At 53.2% G+C, this 19,341-nt stretch overlaps 2 protein-coding genes across 3 annotated transcripts; one reads left to right on the top strand and one right to left on the bottom strand.

Moving 5' to 3' along the window:
• Window positions 1-105: 105 nt before the first annotated feature.
• FKBP10 (FKBP prolyl isomerase 10) lies at window positions 106-10,341 on the bottom strand. Its single transcript, XM_084748811.1, has 10 exons — window positions 9,953-10,341; window positions 4,964-5,109; window positions 4,452-4,641; window positions 3,841-3,986; window positions 3,328-3,517; window positions 3,073-3,218; window positions 2,145-2,337; window positions 1,643-1,785; window positions 1,289-1,452; window positions 106-1,021 (listed from the first exon to the last, which is right to left on the bottom strand). The coding sequence occupies exons 1-10, from the start codon at window positions 10,195-10,197 to the stop codon at window positions 833-835; spliced, it is 1,752 nt and encodes a 583-aa protein (XP_084604937.1). The 5' UTR covers window positions 10,198-10,341; the 3' UTR covers window positions 106-832.
• An 825-nt stretch (window positions 10,342-11,166) lies between these two features.
• P3H4 (prolyl 3-hydroxylase family member 4 (inactive)) lies at window positions 11,167-19,285 on the top strand. 2 transcript variants are annotated; one of them, XM_084748841.1, is made up of 8 exons: window positions 11,167-11,797; window positions 11,894-12,046; window positions 12,342-12,513; window positions 13,825-13,953; window positions 15,539-15,684; window positions 16,273-16,389; window positions 18,322-18,466; window positions 18,678-19,285. In XM_084748841.1, the coding sequence occupies exons 1-8, from the start codon at window positions 11,321-11,323 to the stop codon at window positions 18,698-18,700; spliced, it is 1,362 nt and encodes a 453-aa protein (XP_084604967.1). In that variant the 5' UTR covers window positions 11,167-11,320; the 3' UTR covers window positions 18,701-19,285. The 2 variants fall into 2 exon arrangements, with proteins under 2 accessions (XP_084604967.1, XP_084604968.1); XM_084748842.1 differs by having other exon boundaries at window positions 11,170-11,797; window positions 16,306-16,389.
• The last annotated feature ends 56 nt before the right edge of the window (window positions 19,286-19,341 follow it).

The raw sequence follows: 19,341 nt of genomic DNA, 5'->3' as shown, positions 1-19,341 counted from the left end.
ACAGTGGAACTCAACACTGGTCTACACACACACGCACACACACGTGAACAGACACACAATAAATGCCCTCTCCACTGGGCCCACTGAAAGACCACTCTCAAAGCCTTCAGTTTAACTTTTTATTGACACAAAAGAGACAGGATTAGGTCTGTGTAGCCTTTGAGAATCCAAAACTCTGCCCACCTCCCTCCCATCAGATTAGTACCAAGTGCAGGTTGTCACAGCCCTGAAGGCTTCCTCTCACACACCCTTTCCTGTTTGATAATGCTTTCTTTAAGATGAAAGACCTGACCCCAGTGGTCTGGGATGAGGCAGGAGTAAGAAGGGGGGCTGGCGGGATTGTGTTCCTGGAGACCCCGTCCGCCCTCCCCTCCCTGAGGAGCAGGCAGAGCTGAGGCAGGAGAATGGCAATCCCGGCTTTCCTCACTCAGAGTCATGCCCCTGCGCAGCTGCCATGACAGGGAATGGGGGGCAGACATGGATGGGACGATTGGACCGACAGTACAAATAAAGGGCACAGTGGGAAATAAAGAACCAAGGAGCTCTCCCATGTGGGCGGGAGGATGGGCGTGTGGGGTAAGCAATGGCCCTAACCAAACACCAATGCCCCCTCCCCAAACTGGATTCACCACACCAAGAACCTTAAGGAAGAAGCTTATAAGTTGTTGAGAGCAAAATGCCGAGGGAGGGCCGTGCTGTGGACCGGAAGCCATGGCCGGTGGGAAGGTCACAGCACTCTCTGGTGACATTCAGTGACTCCCAGAATGATCCCCACTTGAGGGAGGAGGGGGCTGTTGGCCTCTGTGTCTGAGGTCAGACCTGAAACTCGGCCTCAGAGCTCTTCGTGGACCCGCCCCTCCTGGTCCTCATCTGTCTTCAACTTAAGCTCCTCAGCTGTGATCTTGCCGTCCTGGTTTCGATCCTGGTTCTGAAACATATCTCTTATGGTTTTGTCAGGGTCTTCCCCGGGCATGAGGCGACCTTTGCCTTCATTCACTTGAGCCTTGATGAAGGTGGAGAACTGGGGGAGGGGAGAGCAGGGGACGGGAAGGCAGTGAGCATCATGGTCAGCTGCCGTAGGTGGCCTTGGGAAGGGACCCCAGGTGGAAGTCAACATTGTTTCTTACCCAGGGTCTGGTACCCAGGGGATCCAGGGAGGGCCTGAGATGGAGAGCTTAGGGGCCAGATAGGGTCAGGGACACCCAGGTGGGGGAGGACAGGCTCTCCTGTGTGCAGGAGGGGAAGGCAAGTGAGCGTGCTGGCATCCAGATAGGCGTTTCTGACCCACCTCTTCTGGGGGCACCTCTCCATCTTTATTGAGATCCATGTCTTCAAAAAGGTTCGCAGGAGGATCCTGGTGCCACACAAACAGGTAGCCCGTGGGCAGACCATCCTCTCGGGATACCAGCTCTACCTCAAATAGCAGCACAGCACTGCCAGGGACACCCCGGGCTGGAGAGAGGGAGGGAAAAAAAGAGAGCAAGAGTTCTAGTAAACAACAGGCCTCGGTTCTCTCTCACGGGAAGGATGCTTACGAACCACCATAAAGGTTTCCCCGATGCCACCCGCCAGCCACCAAGGCCTGGGATGGCTAAGGGCAAACCGTGGGAAGAAACACGGGATCCAGGTGGTCACCCCTCACCTCCGCTCTCCCCATGGGCCAGGTGGGGGGGCACGATGAGCTGCCTCCTCTCCCCTACACACATGCCCTGCAGGCCCCTGTCCAGACCGTCGATCACTTTGTTAGCTCCCAAGGTGACCGCCTGAGGGGCCTCATAGTCGTGGCTGTGGGGAGGGTGGGTTCCCAGGTCAGCAGGAGGGGTGCCCGAGGGCTCGTCTCCATCGTATTAGAAGGACACTTCTCTCTTCCTCCAGCTTCATTCCCCCATTTCCCTACATGTCATACCTGTGGCTCCCTGAGATGGGGACTTGTGGAGGAACTGACAGTGAGAGAGAGGGAGGGAGGGAGGGGAAGGGAGGGGGGAGGGGAAGGGAGGGGGGAGGGGGAGGGAGGGGGGAGGGGGAGGGACGGTCGGACGGACAGACAGACCCAGAGAGAAGAGAAGGAGCCTGCAAGCTATCCGAAGGCCACCCGTACCTGGAGCCCACCATATGCCCAGCCCTGGCCCCGCCCAAGAACCCACGAAGAGAAGAGCCTGGTGCCGTCCAGCAGAGAACAGTTGTAGTGGTAGCGAATGAAGTCTCCGATCTTGGCTGTCTCGTTGCAGGTCTCAGGTGGCCGGAACAGTGTCTTGATCTCCACAGGGTCCGCGGGGTTGTGGAAGTCAATGACGTGCACGTTAAAGATGAGCACCGCTGAGCCGGGGATCTTGTCTCCTGAGGCCGCAGATGGACACAGTTAGCTCAGGGCTGTGGGTCGGGGCTGCTCACTGACTCCCATGGGGGTCAGGCTGGACACCCCAGTCTCATACTACGAGGTCAGATGGCATGTACCAGAATAAGTGCTTCCTACATCTTGCTGTTGGAGTGATGGGACAGAGAGGCAGGAAAACCTTTTTTCTTTTTCTTTTCTTTCTTTTCTTTAAGATTTATTTATTTATTATTATGTATACAGTGTTCTTGCCCGCATTTACACCTGCATGCCAGAAGAGGGCACAAGATCTCATTATAGGTGGTTGTGAGCCACCATGTGGTTGCTGGGAGTTGAACTCAGGACCTTTGGAAGAACAGATAGTGTTCTTAGCCTCTGAGCCATCTCTCCAGCACCGAAAACCTTTTTTTTTTCTACCCAACAGTACCTTGTAAGCTCCTGGTAACATCCTACTGTGAGTAGTACCCAGCGCACGTCAGTGAGGAGCCTGGGGCTCCCAGAATCTCTAGTAGAGGCCCTCTTTGCAGATGGTGCTAGGCTTAACCATTCTCTGACCCCAAACTCAGGCACTGGCTGCCCTGCTCTACTATGGGAGCAGGGTGGGGCCTGCCTTGGAGGAACAGCATTAAGTCTACCTGGTAGAGATACAGTGGGCGACCCAAGTATATGGGCAATGAGGACCGAAATCTCAGGGGCACACTTCAGATGAGCTGAGGGGTGGGTGGGGGCCCAAACCCTACCTGTCCCATTCTCCCCGTAGGCAAGGTGAGGGGGCACAGTGATCCTCCTCCATTCCCCTATGCATGCGCCTTGCAGCCCCTGGTCCATTCCTGGGATGATGTAACCCTGCCCGATATAGGTATTGTAGGTGTGGTTTCGGGAGTAGCTGCAATACAGGAGAAGGGATGGGGAGGGAGTCAAAGGGGCCCCACCCCTCCCGGGCAGTTCTGAGTGCCCCTCAGTCCCCACCCTCCCACCTCGGCACACCCCCTGACCTGGAATCAAAGAGGGTACCATCCATCAAGGAGCCGTTGTAGTGGTACCGCATGAAATCCCCTGCCACGGCTCGCCGGACACAGCCCTGGGGCAGCTCCAGCGTTTCCAGCTGGACCGTGTCGTTCGGGTTGTGGACATCAATCAGCAAGACATGGAAGACCAGGGAGGCATGCGGGGGTATCACAGTCCCTGGGGAGGGCACAGGGCTTGAACCATACAAGTGGGGGGGGGGGGGAGAGCAAGACCCCCGGCACAGCAAGGGTCCTAATGCAAAAAGACCTACTTTGCCCCCTCTGTGTCTTCCTCCCCTGGTTGCCCTCAACAGCCATCACCAACCCACACTGAGCCTTTTTGTGTGTGTCAGAATAAAGCATCCCAGACTAGGAAGAGGGATTTCATCTCTACTTGCCTCCTTCCTTGGCTGGATGCTCTTGGACAGTATACAACCTGAAGAATTCTATGCGGACCCCTGGTTTTCCCTCTTCTGGAGAATTCCCGTGTCCTTGCCTTACCATAGCCTTTCTCCCCATAAGCCAGGAAGGGAGGGATGGTGATCTTTCTTTTCTCTCCAGGACACATGCCCAGCAACCCCTGGTCCATGCCTTTGATCAGCCAACCAGAGCCGATGTAGGTGTCGTAAGTGCCGCCTCTATTGTAGCTGCAGGGAACAAGGCAAAGACCCTGTGGCTGGAGGTGAGAGAGGCAGGGTAGACCAAGGCTCCTTTCTCCTGGTCATAGTTCCCAGAGCCTGTAGGACTCCCACAACCCACCCAGATTTTTTTTTTTTCCCTGAGACAGGTTTTCTCTGTGTGTATCCCTGGCTGTCCGGAACTCATTTTGTAGACCAGGCTGGCTTCAAACTCACATCGATCCGCCTGCCTCTGCCTCCCAAGTGCTGGGATTACAGGTGTGCGCCACCATACCGCCCCCCTTTTTTTTAAAATTGTATATGCATTGGTGTTTTGTCTGCCTGTGTGTCTGTGTGAGGGTGTCAGTTGGAGTTACAGACAGTTGTGAGCTGCCATGCGGGTGCTGGGAATTGAACCCAGGTCCTCTGGAAGAACAGTCAGTGCTCTTAACCGCTGAGCCATCTCTCCAGCCCCCTGCCCTCCGGGGTTCTTACCTGTTATCAAAGGCAGTGCCATCCAGCAGTGTGCCATTGTAGTGATAGCGCACAAAGTCGCCGTTCTGCACCATGCGGGGGCAGTGAGGAGGGCGCAGGAGGATGGTCATCTGCACCGTGTCCGCCTTGTTCCACACGTCCAACAGGACCAGGTCAAAATAGAGGGTGGCATCAGGGGGGATGAGGCCCGCTTTGGGGAAACAGCAGAAGCCAAGTTTACAGGGGTGTGAGAGGCCCACTCACTTCTCAGTTTTATACCTCCTACGCCACGCCCCCTGCTGGATCTCCGGCTCCAGCTACGCTCTCTGCTAGCCAAGCTGTGACTCTACCCAGGACTCTGTATCCAACCCCTCTCATTCTGGAGTGAACTGATGGCCACAGTACCCACCAGTCAGACTGCTTGCAGTGCGACCTTAGCTAAGACACTGAGAACCTTTGAGCTTCAGCATTCTGTCTATTCCTGCCTCCCTCCCCCACTTCCCACCCCCTACACCCGGGCCCCGCCTCCTTACCCACACCAATGCTGCCGTAGCCCAGGTGGGGAGGCACAATGAGGCGGCGACGCTCGTTGACACACATGCCCATGAGACCTCGGTCCATGCCAGTGATGAGGCGGCCTACGCCCACAATGATGGCCACCAGGGAGCTCCGGTTATGGCTAGGGGAGTAGAGGGACGGATGAAGATGCCTACAGCCACACAGTGCTCTCTACCCACAGCCTCCTATACACAGGACATGGTGCAGGCACACACATTCTTACTTCCCCTCCTCCCTGAGGCTCTCTCCAGGGCTAGCCCTTACGCCCTTCTTAGGATAACGGGCTGACTGAGTGTGGTGGCACACACCTTTAATCCCAGCACACGAGAGGCAGAGGCAGGCAGACCTCTGTGAGTTTGTGGCCAACCTGGTCTAAATAGGGAGTTCCAGCCAGAGCTACATAGAGAAACCTTGCCTTAAAAAAAAAAAGTAAAATAATAATAATCATTATTATTATTAATAGGCTAATACAAGACGGAAGTCCGAGAGGAGGCCAGAAGATCTTAATCCCCTGCAAGGAGAGTAGGGTGGGGCAGATAGGCTTGTCTGCTACCTATTGCTACTTCTGATGGAATATTTCAGAGGGCACATGGATATTTATTGAGCATTTACTATATGTTAGATTAAGCGCTTGGCACTTTACCTTTATTATTTCACTGAATTTTTACCCCATGAGGTTGGTATTAGTGTTTTCAGTTTTCTTTTTCTTTATTCTAATACTGGGAACAAAATCTAGGGCTGCACATACTAGGCAAGCAGCCTGCTGCTGAGCTTTTTCCCAGCTGTTCTCAGTTTTATTTGTTTGTTTGTTTTAAGATTTATTTATTTATTGTTATGTATACAGTGCTCTGCCTGCATGTATACCTGCACGCCAGAAGAGGGCGCCAAATCACATTATAGATGGTATGAGCCACCATGTGGTTGCTGGAAATTGAACTCAGAATCTCTGGAGTCAGTGCTCTTAAGCTCTGAGCCATCTCTCCAGCCCCTGTTTGTTTGTTTGTTTTTCGAGACAGGGTTTCTCTGTGTAGCCTTGGCTGTCCTGGACTCGCTTTGTAGACCAGGCTGGCCTCGAACTCAGAGATCTATCTACCCCTGCCTCCATGAGTGCTGGGATTACAGGGGTGAGCCACTGCGCCTAGCTCGTTTGTTTGTTTGTTTAAGAGAAAAATTGAGAGCGGACAGATTCACCATCCCACCTACGGTTCTGGTACTGAGCATCCATTCTCCAAGCAACGGGAAGCAGAAGTGGCCAGAGGTGAGCTGGAAAGTGGCCTTGCTGAGAGTAAAGCCACTTTAAATTGCTCCTGACTTTTTTATCTGTTTTCACAAGAGAGAGTTCTTTTTTCTTAAGGAAAAAAGAGATGTGCATATGTGTGTAAGTCTGTGAGTAGGTGCACACCTGTGTGTGCCCCTGTGCATGCATGCAGAGGCCTCCAAAGGGCTTGGGGCATCCTCATCCGTCACTCTGTGGCCGCAGGTTCTCTCCCTGATTCTGGGTATGCACAGGATGCCCAGGTTCTCCTGTGGGTGCCAGTCCCCATGACTGTACAGCAAGTGCCCTTAACCGTTGAGCCATCTCTCTAGTCACCCCCATCCCTGCTCTTTGAGACAGGTGTTATTTGTAGGCCTGGCTGGCCTAGAACTCTCTATGTAGGCAAAGATGACCTTGAACTTATGTTCTATCTGCTTCTGCCTCCTGGATGCTGGGATTACAGGTGTGTGCCACCATAACTAGCTTATACGGTTCTGGGGGCCAAACCCAGGACTTCATGCATGCTAAGTGAGCACTCGAAAGATCTACTTATTTATTATTACATATACAGTGCTCTGCCTGCAATTATACCTGCAGGCCAGAAGAGGGCATCAGATCTCATTACAGATGGTTGTGAGCCACCAAGTGGTTGCTGGGAATTGAACTCATGACCTCTGGAAGAGCAGTCAGTGCTCTTAACCTCTGAGCGGTCTCTCCAGCCCCCAGCAAGCACGCTACTAACTTCACTACATCCCCAGCCCCAAGAATGGGATATTAACTTTTTAAAAGATTTATTTCATATGTATATGAGTGTTTTGTCTTTATGTCTATGCAACATGTGCATGCCATGTCTAGTGGCCACAAAAGTCAGAAGAGGGAGTCAGATCTCCTGGAACTAGTGTTACCGATGGTTAAGAGCCACCATAAGAGTTCTCAGAACCGAACCCAGGTCCTCTGCGTGAACAAGTGCTCTTAACCACTAAGCCATCTCTCCCGGTTGGCTGAAGGTAGCCAAGGATTTAAAAAGTGTCCTGTCCTAATTTCAACATTTAGAAACTGTGCCCATCGGGAGGCAGAGGCAGGAGGATCACTGTGAGTTCGAGGACAGCCTGGTCTACAAAGCGAGTCCAGGACAGCCAAGAAAACAGAGAGACCCTGTCTCGAAAAACAAAAACAAAAACAAAAACAAACAAAAAAAGAAAGAAAGAAAGAAAGAAAAGAAAAGAAACTAAGCCCAAGCCAGGCTTAAGAAATCTCCACCAGCTGGGCGGTGGTGGCGCGCGCCTTTAATACTCAGGAGGCAGATGCAGGGGGATCACTGTGAGTTCGAGGCCAGACACAGAAAAACCCCCGTCTCAAAAAACAAACAAATAAACAAAAAGAAGTCTCCACCAGGGAAGATACTCCAATTTCCAGACCATCTCAGCTCATCACTCTTGCAGAAGGGCTGAGCACGGTGGTGCACACCTTATATCTCAGCACTTGGGAGAGAGAGGCATGCAGATCTCTGTAAGTTCAAGACCAGCCTAGTCTGCACAGCAGTTCTCAGGCCAGCCAGGGCTACATAGTGAGATCCTGTCTCAAACGGGGAGTCTGGAGGATGTCTCGGTGTGTAGAGCACTTGGTGTACTTGTAGAGCTCATGGGTTCAAGTCCTAGCACCCACATGGTGGCTCACAGTCATCCATCTACCCCTCCTCTACTTCCTCTAACACAGGAACACACACAATGCACAAACATTTGGGAAAAAAAAATCATCATTCACATAAAATAAGTCTCTTAGCCAGGTGGTGGCACACGTCTTTAATCTCAGCACTTGGGGAGGCAGAGACAGGTGGATCGCTGTGAGTTCGAGGCCAGCCTGGTCTACAAAGTGAGTCCAGGATAGTCAAGGCTACACAGAGAAACCCTGTCTCGAAAAATCAAAATAAAATAAAATAAAGTCTCTTTTAAAAACCCTACCAGGCTACACTCCCAGCTCTATTCCTCATTTTGCCCGCAGAGCAGATTTTATGTCTGCCACATGTCCTTTATAGTGCTGTATAAAAGCGCTGCCGGGCGGTGGTGGCAGCACTTTTGATCCCAGCACTTGGGAGGCAGAGGCAGGAGGATCTCGGTGAGTTTGAGGCCAGCCTGGTCTATAGAGGAAGTTCCAGGACAGCCAGGGTTACATAGAGATCCCCTGTCTCAATCCGCCCCCATCCAGTGCTCTGGACAAAGTTTCTATGAGTTAAGCACTACCAGGCTTATGGTTTGCCCCAGAGTCCAGGATAGTATGTCCTGAACCCATGGGAGGCTTCAGAAGCCACTGCCATTCATCATCCTCATCTGCACCCTTAGGAAGTTAGCTGCTGTCCTCACCCCATGTTTCAGACAAGGAAACTGAAGATCAAAGATTAAACTCCTAGCCGGTGAGGTAACACACACCTGTAATCCCAGCAAGCGGGAGGCAGAGGCAGGGTAGTGCTGTGAGTTCGAGGCCAGCCAGGTCTACAAAGCGAGTCCAGGACAGCTAAGGCTACACAGAGAAACCCTGTCTTGAAAAACAGAGAGGGGGCTGGAGAGATGGCTCGGAGGTTAAGAGCACTGCTTGCTCTTTCAAAGGTCCTGAGTTCAATACCCAGCAACCACATGGTGGCTCACAACCATCCATAATGAGATCTGGTGCCTTCTTCTGGCCTGCAGGTGTACATGTAGGCAAACGCTGTATACATAATAAATAAATAAATCTTTAAAAAAAGAAAGAAAGAAAGAAAGAAAGAAAGAAAGAAAAACAGAGCAGAGGGAGGGAGAGATATCTCCTCCTCTGTCACCCTGGGTCTTACTTACACTATGGAAAAGGTATTTTCATCCAATGTACAAAAATGACCTCCTTCCAGAGTCATGACCACTAATTGCCGGTGAGCTGAGTTGTATATTTCAGAAAAGAGATGGAAGGGTGACTCTTTGTGGTGTAGAGTTTCAAGTGTGATGGGGCCTGAAGTTTTACCTTACAGCCTGGAGAGAGGCGGCCACACGGTCCTCATCTGTCCCCACCACCTAAAGGGTATCTGCCTGGCTGACCGAAGGCCTTGATGGAAGCCTGTCCATCAAGCCAATGTGGCCTGGTATTGCCTGCTAAAGCTAAGATGGAGAAGCTGAGCTCCCAGAGGTGTAGAGAAGGAGGCACAGAGGTCCCCAGGATGGCATGTCAGACCCTGTGACACGTGGACAGTTGGTCACAGCACCAGCTATGGCTCACCTCCAAATTACAATGCTCACTCTGCTTGCCTGGCTGCTCTACGGTCTTGTCTATACCTTGGAGGAAATAAATGTCTTTCTCTAGTCTCCAACCACAACTGCATAGAAAACCGGCAGTAGAAGCAGACAGGGAACCAGGTACCAGAAGCCCCAGGCTGACTGACCACCCACTCACCCCAGGGTTCACATGCAGCAGGCACAGTCTCTTTGCCCCCCCTAATACTGTGCCAGGGTACCACCCGTGTTGAAATAAGGCGCTGGTAAGTAAATATGACACTTCATCTAAGCATCAAGTGTTCGGAGGGTATTGAGAGTGTAGGGGTCTTCCAGGAGTTGAAGATTTGATATTAAAGACAGGGGACATCCTTTAAGGAACCCTCCCCCAGGGTGTGCGCTTGCACCGGGCAACATTCCCTAAAGTTCAGGAAAAGTGGTGGTGAGTCGGGGTGGGTGGGTGTTCAACCTCTTACCTGGAGTCAAACTTCGTCCCGTCTTCGAAAGTGCCATTGTAATGGTAACGCACAAAATCCCCCATCTGCACTTCTCGGGGGCAGGCCTTGGGGATGTGGTATCTCTCGATGACCACATCTTCCAAGGGGGCTCCAGCGGGGCTGGCACGACCCAGCCCCCTCGCCAAGGTCTGTAGAAGCAGCAGCAGCAAGGGCAGCAAGGGGAGCCGGCGGAGGGTGTGGCTGGGGGACCCCGCAAGGAACATGGTGCCCAGGTCGAGGACGCCTGCAGTGAGGGCGGACGCTAGCCGCCAACCTCCTTCCCCCTCCTCTCAGGGCTGACTCCCCCTCTTCCTGTCCTATCTCCCCACCCCGTCCTGGCGGGTCCACGTGGAATGGGGGTTGGGAAGGGTGAGCTGGCCGGGCAGGGTGATGTTTGTGGTGGACCAGGAGAAGGAGGAGGGGGCCAGACTGAGAGTCTCTGGAGTCCCAGGAATTTGCCACAAAGATCTCTGAGTCTCCTTCCCCCCCCCCCAAAAAAAAGAAAAACCTCCATCCGGGCTGAGACTTGAGGCCTAGCCTAGAGGGAGCCTCGGGAAAGATGAGAAGTCGGGGTGGACTTTTCCAAAAATGAAAAAGTTTTTTTCCAGAGCCTCTGGGTCCTAATGCCGGTTGGAGGAATTTCTAGCTTTTCCTGGTACCCTAAATCTAGGCCCCTTCTGGTGGCAGGTGAGGCTGTAATCTGAGGGATATTTTAGTTCAAACCCCCCACCCCACCCACCCACACACTCGCCCCCTCCCCGCGCCTCAACTCTACTCCCGCGGGGACTTGGGGTGGGGGTGGGGGGCTAGGTAGAGTGCTCTCTTAGGTGAAAGGCAGCTTTGTTCTGCAAAAGCCCGGCTGCAGGAAAGACACAGGAATCAAGCTCAATCAGGAGGCTGGTGGTGTCAATGCCAGATGTGCAGGGTAACTCGAGGTGTGTTGCTCCTCGACGCTGGCGCGAGTGTTTGCAGTGCTACCTAGGGGGTGCAAAGGGAGCTCTGGGAGAAAAAGACCAACTTCTGGGGCTTCACCCTGAGAGTAGGCAAAGTGGAGAGAGGTGGCACTTGGGGGTGGGGGGACGACACGAATTGCTGGTGGGGAGGGGCTTTCTAGACGTGAAACGTAGCCCCACCCACCCGGGTCCTCAGCATCACTAGTGGGGAAAATCCAGCCTACATAGCGGACTCGAGCATCACCAGACAGTGGCGTCCCAGCCTCCCAGTTGTAGCCCGGTTCCCGGCGCTAAGACCCAGCAGGAGCTCCGGGAGTTGAGGGGTGGGGAGTGGGCTGGAGCACGTCTGTCCGCCGGCTGCTCCCGGAGCCTTGGGGCGCGGCGCTGCGCGGGCATGGCTCGCGTGGCGTGGGGGCTGCTGTGGCTGCTTCTGGGCAGCGCCGGCGCGCAGTACGAGAAGTACAGCTTCCGAGGATTCCCTCCCGAGGATCTGATGCCTCTGGCCGCGGCCTACGGCCATGCTCTGGAGCAGTACGAGGGCGAGAGCTGGCGCGAGAGCGCGCGCTACCTGGAGGCGGCGCTGCGGCTGCACCGGCTGCTGCGGGACAGCGAGGCCTTCTGCCACGCCAACTGCAGTGGCCCCGCCGCCGCCTCGCAGCCCCAGCCCGCGCCCGGTCCGGACGGCGATGGGGATGGCGAAGACTGGGCACGCGAGCTGCGGCTCTTCGGCCACGTCCTGGAGCGCGCCGCCTGCCTGCGGCGCTGCAAGCGGACGCTGCCCGCCTTCCAGGTCCCCTATCCGCCCCGGCAGCTGCTGCGCGACTTCCAGAGCCGCCTGCCCTACCAGTACCTGCACTACGCGCACTTCAAGGTGGGCGCGGTCCGGGCCGCCGTCGAGTTTCCCCAGCACGTAAGGCCCGCGGTGTGTCCGACGCCCCACTGACCCACTCCCCACGCCCCTCACCAGGCGAACCGACTGGAGAAGGCGGTGGCCGCGGCCTACACCTTCCTCCAGAGGAACCCCAAGCACGAGCTGACCGCCAAGTATCTCAGCTACTACAGGGGGATGCTGGATATCGGAGACGAGTCCCTTACAGACCTGGAGGCCCAGCCCTACGAGGTATGGAGAAAGTACGAGGGATGGCTGGCCTTGGGGCGCCTTCCTACTCCCCCCACCTCCACACACACACCTTAAGAGCCTTTGGGGGGTGGGGGGAGGGTGGTGGCGCACGCCTTTAATCCCAGCACTCCGGAGGCAGAGGCAGGCGGAAAGCTGTGAATTCGAGGCCAGCCTGGTCTACAAAGCGAGTCCAGGACAGCTAAGGCTACACAGAGAAACCCTTTCTCCACAAAACAAAACAAAACAAAAAGCCTTCGGGGGTTCCCTTGACTCCCCCTGCCATGCTCCTCTCCAGGCTGTGTTCCTCCGGGCTGTGAAGCTCTACAACAGCGGGGACTTCCGCAGCAGCACAGAAGGCATGGAGCGGGCTCTGGCTGAGTACATGACGGTCTTCTCTAGGTGTCTAGCTGGCTGTGAGGGCGCCCACGAGCAGGTAGACTTCAAGGACTTCTATCCCGCTATAGCAGGTATCTACCATTCGGACCACCTGTGGGTATCTCCCACCCACAGGACCCTGGCCTCCCAAGCCTCCTCTACGGCCTCTTAACACGTGGCTGTGTCCTACAACAGCAAAGTGGTCGGAAGCTACACACACATTACACCTTTTTTCTGTCTCCAGATTGATGAGAAAAATGCTAGTATACACAGCAGGTTTGGAGACAGGGCTATATAGAGGAACCTTGTCTTTAGAAAAAAAGAAAAAAAAAGTCGCTGGGTGATGGTGGCGCACGCCTTTAATCCCAGTACTCAGGAGGCAGAAGCAGGAGGAGCTTTGTGAGTTCAAGGCCAGCCTGGTCTACAAAGTGAGTCCAGAACAGTCAAGGCTACACAGAGAAACCCTGTCTCGAAACCCCCCCCCAATAAAAATAAATAAATAAATTGCGAGCTGGAGAGATGGCTCAGCAGTTAAGAGCACTGTCTGTTCTTCCAGAGGTCCTGAGTTCAATGCCCCAGCAACCACATGGTGGCTTATAACCATCTGTAATGTGATCCAATGCCGTCTTCTGGCATACAGGTGTGCATGCAAATAGAGCATCATATTTATATAAAAAAAGTGTCTGGGTATGGAGGTGCACGTCTTTAGTCCCAGCACTCGGGAGGTAGAGGCAAGCACATCTCTGTGCATTCGAGGCCAGCCTGGTCTACAAAGTGAGTCCGGGACAGCCAGGGCTACACAGAGAAACCGTCTCAAAAAGAAAAACAAAACAAAACTGGGTATGGGGGTACATGCCTTCCATTCCAGCACTTAGGAGACAGAGGCAGACTGATTTCTATGCCTTCAAAGTCAGTCTGGTCTACGTAGTGAGTTCCAAGACAAGTAGAGCTACCTACACAGTGAGACCTTGTCTCAAACAGTAACAAAAGATGTCGAATTGATGCCAGACAGGTGTGTACAGAAAGCAGTTCTGGGCAGAAACACAGCTAGTCTTTGGAACCCTAACAACAAGGCCCCTCAAAGAGGGTAAAGGTAAAGCAGAAAGAACTATCCTTAGGAATTCTGTCTGGTCTCAGGGCCACCTAAAGCTCACTTGCTATTCTCCCAGAATTCCCTCTGGTGTCAAACAAGGGTTTAGCTGTGTGGTGGGGTTGGGGGAGCAAGTCTTCTCAACCTGCGTTATGTACTGTATACCAAACACTTCATACGTGTTAATCCATAAAATCTTGACAAGGATGCACCTCTTGGACAGGGAAGCAGGCTCCTCCGTAGCAGATCTCGGTCTCCACAGGGGATCCACAGGTGAGTATCCAGCTGTTCCTAACTGGCCCATCCTTCCCAGATCTCTTCGCAGAATCCCTGCAGTGCAAGGTGGACTGTGAAGCCAACCTCACCCCCAACGTAGGAGGCTACTTTGTGGACAAGTTTGTGGCTACCATGTATCACTACCTGCAGTTCGCCTACTACAAATGTGAGCTTCCTGGATGGGCTGGGTAACATAACGTGAGGGTAAGAGGTGTGGGGAGCCGGGAGTGTTGGCAGGCACCTTTAATCCCAGCACTTGGGAGGCAAAGGCAAGCGGATTGTTGTGAGTTCAAGGCCAGCCTGGTCTACAAAGTGAGTCCAGGACAGTCAAGGCTACACAGAGAAACCCTGTCTCGGAAAAAAAAAAAAAAAAAGAGGTGTGGGGCTGGAGAGATGGCTCAGTGGTTAAGAGCACCGCCTGCTCTTCCAGAGGTCCTGAGTTCAATTCCAGCAACCACATGGTGGCTCACAACCATCTATAATGTAATCTGATACCCTCTTCTGCAGATAAAGCACTCATATGCAATAAATAAAATAAATAAATCTTAAAAAAAAAAAAGAGGTGTGGGGAAGGGCAGTGGAGTGAAGGAGGGGGTGCTTCCTGAAGCATGAGAAGGTGTCCCCTGGAGCAGAGGATGGAAGGCTGAGGGTGATGGAGACATAGGTAAGAGGCCTCAAAGGAGGAGTGAAAGGCCCTCTGGGGTAGACAAGGTCCGCAACACTGCTCAGCACCTGACTGGAATTCCTGGATCCATTCTTCAGATTAAACTGAGGTTTCTTTTCTTTCTTTCTTTCTTTTTTTTTTTTTAAGATTTTTATTATTATTATTATTATTATTATTATTATTATTATTATTATTATTATTATGTATACTGCACTCTGCCTACATGTACAGAAGAGGGCATCAGATCACATTATAGATGGTTGTGAGCCTCCATGTGGTTGCTGGGGATTGAACTCATGACCTCTGGAAGAGCAGCCAGTGCTCTTAACCACTAAGCCATCTCTCCAGCCCATAAACGGAGGTTTCTAAAGGGCAAGAGACCATTTGCCCCATGACTAGGGAGTCATAGAGAGATCCTGCCATCAGCTGGGGCTGGGGTAGCACAGTCCCTGGACTTTTTAAATTTATTTTGTTTTTTCCCCATGCTGAGACAAATGTAGCAACCCTGGCCGCCCTGGACTCCCTTTGTAGACCAGGCTGCCTCAGACTCACAGAGCTCCATCTGCCTCTGCTTCCCAGAGTACTGGGATTACAGGTGTGCGCCGCTGCTGCCACCACCACGCCCGCCTCCTTGGACTATTCTTATGTCTCAGGGATGTCATACTTTAGGGCCTGGAACTGAGTGGAGGGACCAGGAGATTCTTCTGAAGGCCGTGGTGGAGAGACCAAGGACCTCTAATTCCCCCGGTTGCTGTCACTCTTCAGCAATACCAGCACAAGCAGTTTATTTAATCCCTTGGTGCCTCCAACCGTTTGTCTATAAAATGCAGTGGCGTTGATGAAGGGTGTCAGTGACTCACTCACATTGCCTAGGACGAGGGCAACACCCAGGGCGCCTACTGGGTTGTGTTCTCTTGGGCGGGGTGAGGAGCCAGCAGATGTTCTGGGAGTGTCTGGGGGCAGAGGCAGTGGGCTTAGGTTGGAAGGTAGGTGTGGGCTAGGGTGGGTTGATTGGGATTGGTTTGGCCTTTTAAGGAAAACATCAGGGTTCCTCCTCCCCACCCCCTTTACTCTATCCTGCCTGCAGTGAATGACGTACGCCAGGCTGCCCGCAGCGCTGCCAGCTACATGCTCTTTGACCCCAAGGACAGTGTCATGCAACAGAACCTGGTGTATTACCGCTTCCACCGGGCTCGCTGGGGCCTTGAAGAAGAGGACTTCCAGCCCCGGGAGGTGGGCACTGCCTCGAGTGAGGCACTAGCCTTAGGTGCAGTTTTGTGGTTTGGTCTCCTTGGAAGGCCAGAGAAGAGAAAGAATGACTGTGGACTGTGGCTGGAGTCTGGGCGTCAGCGTAGTTTGTCTGGGATGCAGGAGAAATGCAACTAGGTGCCCACATACGCCTGCTTCCGCCTCAGTGCTGTCCTTCGAGCTTTTCCTTCAAAGAGCCTGTTGGCATGAGCCAATAAGAAAATCCCAGCACTTGGGGAGGCAGAGGCAGGCGGATCGCTGTGAGTTCGAGGCCAGCCTGGTTTACAAAGCGAGTCCAGGACAGTCAAGGCTACACAGAGAGACCCTGTCCCAGGAAAAAAGAAAGAAAGAAAAGAAAATCCCTTGAAAGTTTAGGGCAAGGCTGGCAAATATGGGCCCCATGGTGCCATCCCCACTTTCTGTCCCTGTGACAGACATTATTAATGAATTGAGGCACCGTTCTTTCTGGAATCCTCAGAATCCTTCTTAATCCAGTGTTCCAAGCAGCTAGGATTATCCTGTGAGCAGATCCACTTCCCGCCTCCTGAGCCCCGTCTTTCTGCTCTCTGGCAGAAGGCTCCACCCCACCCTGTCTTTCCCTCCCAGGAAGCTGTGCTCTACCACAACCAGACCTCTGTGCTGCGGGAGCTGCTAGACTTTACACACATGTACCTTCAGTCAGATGATGAGGTGAGTGGTCCCCCCAAGTGAAAGGCTGGACCGTGATGGGGACACACATTAGGCTCTTTCCTGAGGCCACTGTGTGTGAGAACTCCAGCTGTTGTGAAGCAGGAGTTTCCGGCTCCCCACTTCTACCTCCCTTCTCCTGCCACCTTAGTGTTCCCACAGCCCTTTCTCTCCTGGGCTCAGCTCACCTCGTGGTGGTAGCTCCGCTGTGGAGCCCTTGCTGGATGTCCCGGGCTTATACTGACCTCCCTGCCTGCCTGGCTACTTGGCCTGAGACCTGGAGTTACTTGTAGTCCTTGTCCATCTCCCATGGCCAGCTGGTCCCCCCAACAACTGTATCCCAGGACAGGAGGCTAAAGTATGCCCAGCCACAGCACCTGACAGTATGGTCATGCTCAGGAACTGAGTTTGAGCCAGTGGACAAATGGCTGAATGCATGAAAGAATGGCCAATACTGAGAAGAGCCAGTTTAGAGGGTTTGGCAACCTGGATTATTGTATTTTATTATTATTATTATTATTATTATTATTATTATTATTATTATCATCATCATCATCATCATCATCATAATCATAATCATCATCATCAATCATCTTTATGTGCATTGGTGGTTTTTTTGTTTTTGTTTTTTTTTTTGGGGTTTTCGAGACAGGGTCTCTCTGTGTAGCCTTGGCTGTCCTGGACTCACTTTGTAGACCAGGCTGGCCTCGAACTCACAGCGACCCACCTGCCTCTGCCTCCCGAGTGCTGGGACCAAAGGCGTGCGCCACCACGCCCGGCTCGTGCATTGGTATTTTACCTGCATGTATGCCTGTGTGAGGGTGTCAGATTCCCCTGGAACTGGAGTTATGTGGGTACTGGGAATTGAACTCAGGCCCTCTGAAAAAACAGCCAGTGCTTTTAACCACTGAGCCATCTTTCCAGCTCATATCCTAAGTTTCTTGGGGGGAATTGCTGTGCAGCTTGTTTATTAATCTCTTCAGTATATTCACTGGACCCCACATTCAGTGAACTCAGGAGCAGGGTCTGCTTTGTCACAACCAGGCTGGCTCAGGTGCTGTTCATTTCCAGCGCTGTCATTTACCAGCCGGTTAGCCTTAGCGTCAGTCTTAAAGCAACTCATCAAAATCCTGCTTCTGCTGCTTCTATCTGATGAGGAGAATGCCCTTTGACTTTTATTGTGACAATTAAATGAGATCACTTAAAGCGCCAGGTATGCAGCTGGCACTCAGTAGATGCTCAGGACGCCCAGCAAGTTTTGATGACTGTCAATTTTGGTCTGTTGTTTGTAAGCCAGCAGGCTTGGGTTGCAGTAAGTGGCTGAGAGAAACTTGTCTCCCAAGAGATTCTGAGGGAAGCATAGGGCACAGAGGCCAGCACTGGCACCAGCCAGGGCGATGCAGGAAGGCCTCAACCTGGAGTGGACATGGGGCTCCTGGTGGAACCCACAGGCCCATCCAGTTCGGGGCTGCAAAGGCATTCCTGGCAGGGGAACAAGGACCAGAAGACAAAATGCACAGACGAGCAGTGTTCTCACTGGGTGTGGGGCTGAAGGTGGGGCTGAGGTGCAAGGCGGTGCTGACGCTAGCACCCCGCCTCTGCTGGTGGGGCCCGAAGTTGTCACTCAGTCAAGGAAGCAGCTTGAGCATGGGACCCAGGAGGACAAGCCCTGACATTGCCATCGGATTAGATGCTGACACTGGGGCGGGGAGGGGGGAGGGGCAGGGAGGAGGGGGAGGAGGAAGAGCAGGTGGGGACTGGGAAGGGTGGGGGGAGAGGGGTGATGGGTCTTAGACCTGCCTGCTCACCTCCTGCTACGACCACGCCACAGGAATCATGCGGAAGTGGGTGGGGGCTCTTCTGACCTGAAGGGGAGCCTATCTGGATGTGAGCCTGCTGTGATTCAGTTTCTCCCCCATCCCTGGTCTGCTTTAGATGGAACTGGAGGAGACAGAATTACCCCCGCAACCTGAAGAGCCCCTATCTGATGCCGAGTTTGAAGGCGAGGGCGACTATGAGGAGGGGCTCTATGCAGACTGGTGGCAGGAGCCAGATGCCAAGGGCGATGAAGCTGAGGCAGGTCAGTAATGGATAGACGAACACAACCTGGGATGCGTACCAGGGACAGGGGTTGTCTCCCTGGCCTATGGGGCCAGTGGAGTGCAGGTGGGTGCTGCCGCCCTGCTCCTGGGTGTTGCAGCCTTTAGTGGTCCTGAGCTCATGCTGTGGCAGTACTCAGACACCTACTAGAGTGGACAGAACTAACTCTTTCCTCTCTCCTTCATTTTTAGAGCCAGAGCCTGAACTGGCTTAAGAACAGTGACACGGCTCGCCCTTCAACCTCGGGACACCAGCCTGGGAGCAAAAAACTATTTATTAAAACTTAAAAATGGCTGGGTGTGGGGGCACACACCTTTAACACCGGCAGCCCAGAGGAGGCAGAAGCACACAGATCTCTGAGTATTGGGGCCAGCCCGGCCTACATAGGGAGATCTTGTTTCAAAACAAAAGCAGCTGAGTGCGGTGGCGCGCACATTTAATTCCAGCACTTGGGATGCAGACGCAGGTGGATCCCTGAGTTCCAGGCTGGTCGAGGCTACGTAGTGAGACCCTGTCTCAAAATAAAAACAAACAGACAAAACCTTAAAAGGGACACAGTTGAACTAGCCCCCACCCAGACTCCACCCTGCCCTCTGTGTCATTGAAAGGCAGAATGGTTGTCCATAGCGCTGGTTGGCAAGTGAGCTGCTGGTGTCCCTCTCCCCAAGGCGGACATTCTCCTCAGGAAGTTTTCAGCTTCCATTTCACAGGACCCAGGCCAGCCAGGTGACAGGTGACTGTTGTGAGGAACTCTAGGCTTAGAGTTCTGGTGCTCAATAAATGTTTATTGTTGAATGAGTCACTGCACTGACACCAGCCTCCAAGGTTGAGCTGTGTGGGTACAGATCCTTACCT

Source organism: Acomys minous, assembly GCF_964271855.1.
Source record: "Acomys minous genome assembly, chromosome: 12".
Classification (NCBI taxonomy): domain Eukaryota; kingdom Metazoa; phylum Chordata; class Mammalia; order Rodentia; family Muridae; genus Acomys; species Acomys minous.
This window is presented reverse-complemented; position numbering and strand designations above follow the sequence as displayed.

Excerpts from the sequence above, each read along its gene's own strand:
- FKBP10 (XM_084748811.1), bottom strand. The coding sequence starts at position 10,197 with ATGTTCCTTGCGGGGTCCCCCAGCCACACCCTCCGCCGGCTCCCCTTG. Across the intron at positions 3,219-3,327 it reads GGTACCCTCTTTGATTCCAG|CTACTCCCGAAACCACACCT; the intron begins GTCAGGGGGTGT and ends CCTGTATTGCAG. Across the intron at positions 1,453-1,642 it reads GGCCCATGGGGAGAGCGGAG|CCCGGGGTGTCCCTGGCAGT; the intron begins GTGAGGGGTGAC and ends CCCTCTCTCCAG.
- P3H4 (XM_084748841.1), top strand. The coding sequence starts at position 11,321 with ATGGCTCGCGTGGCGTGGGGGCTGCTGTGGCTGCTTCTGGGCAGCGCC. Across the intron at positions 11,798-11,893 it reads TGCACTACGCGCACTTCAAG|GCGAACCGACTGGAGAAGGC; the intron begins GTGGGCGCGGTC and ends GCCCCTCACCAG. Across the intron at positions 13,954-15,538 it reads GCAGTTCGCCTACTACAAAT|TGAATGACGTACGCCAGGCT; the intron begins GTGAGCTTCCTG and ends TCCTGCCTGCAG.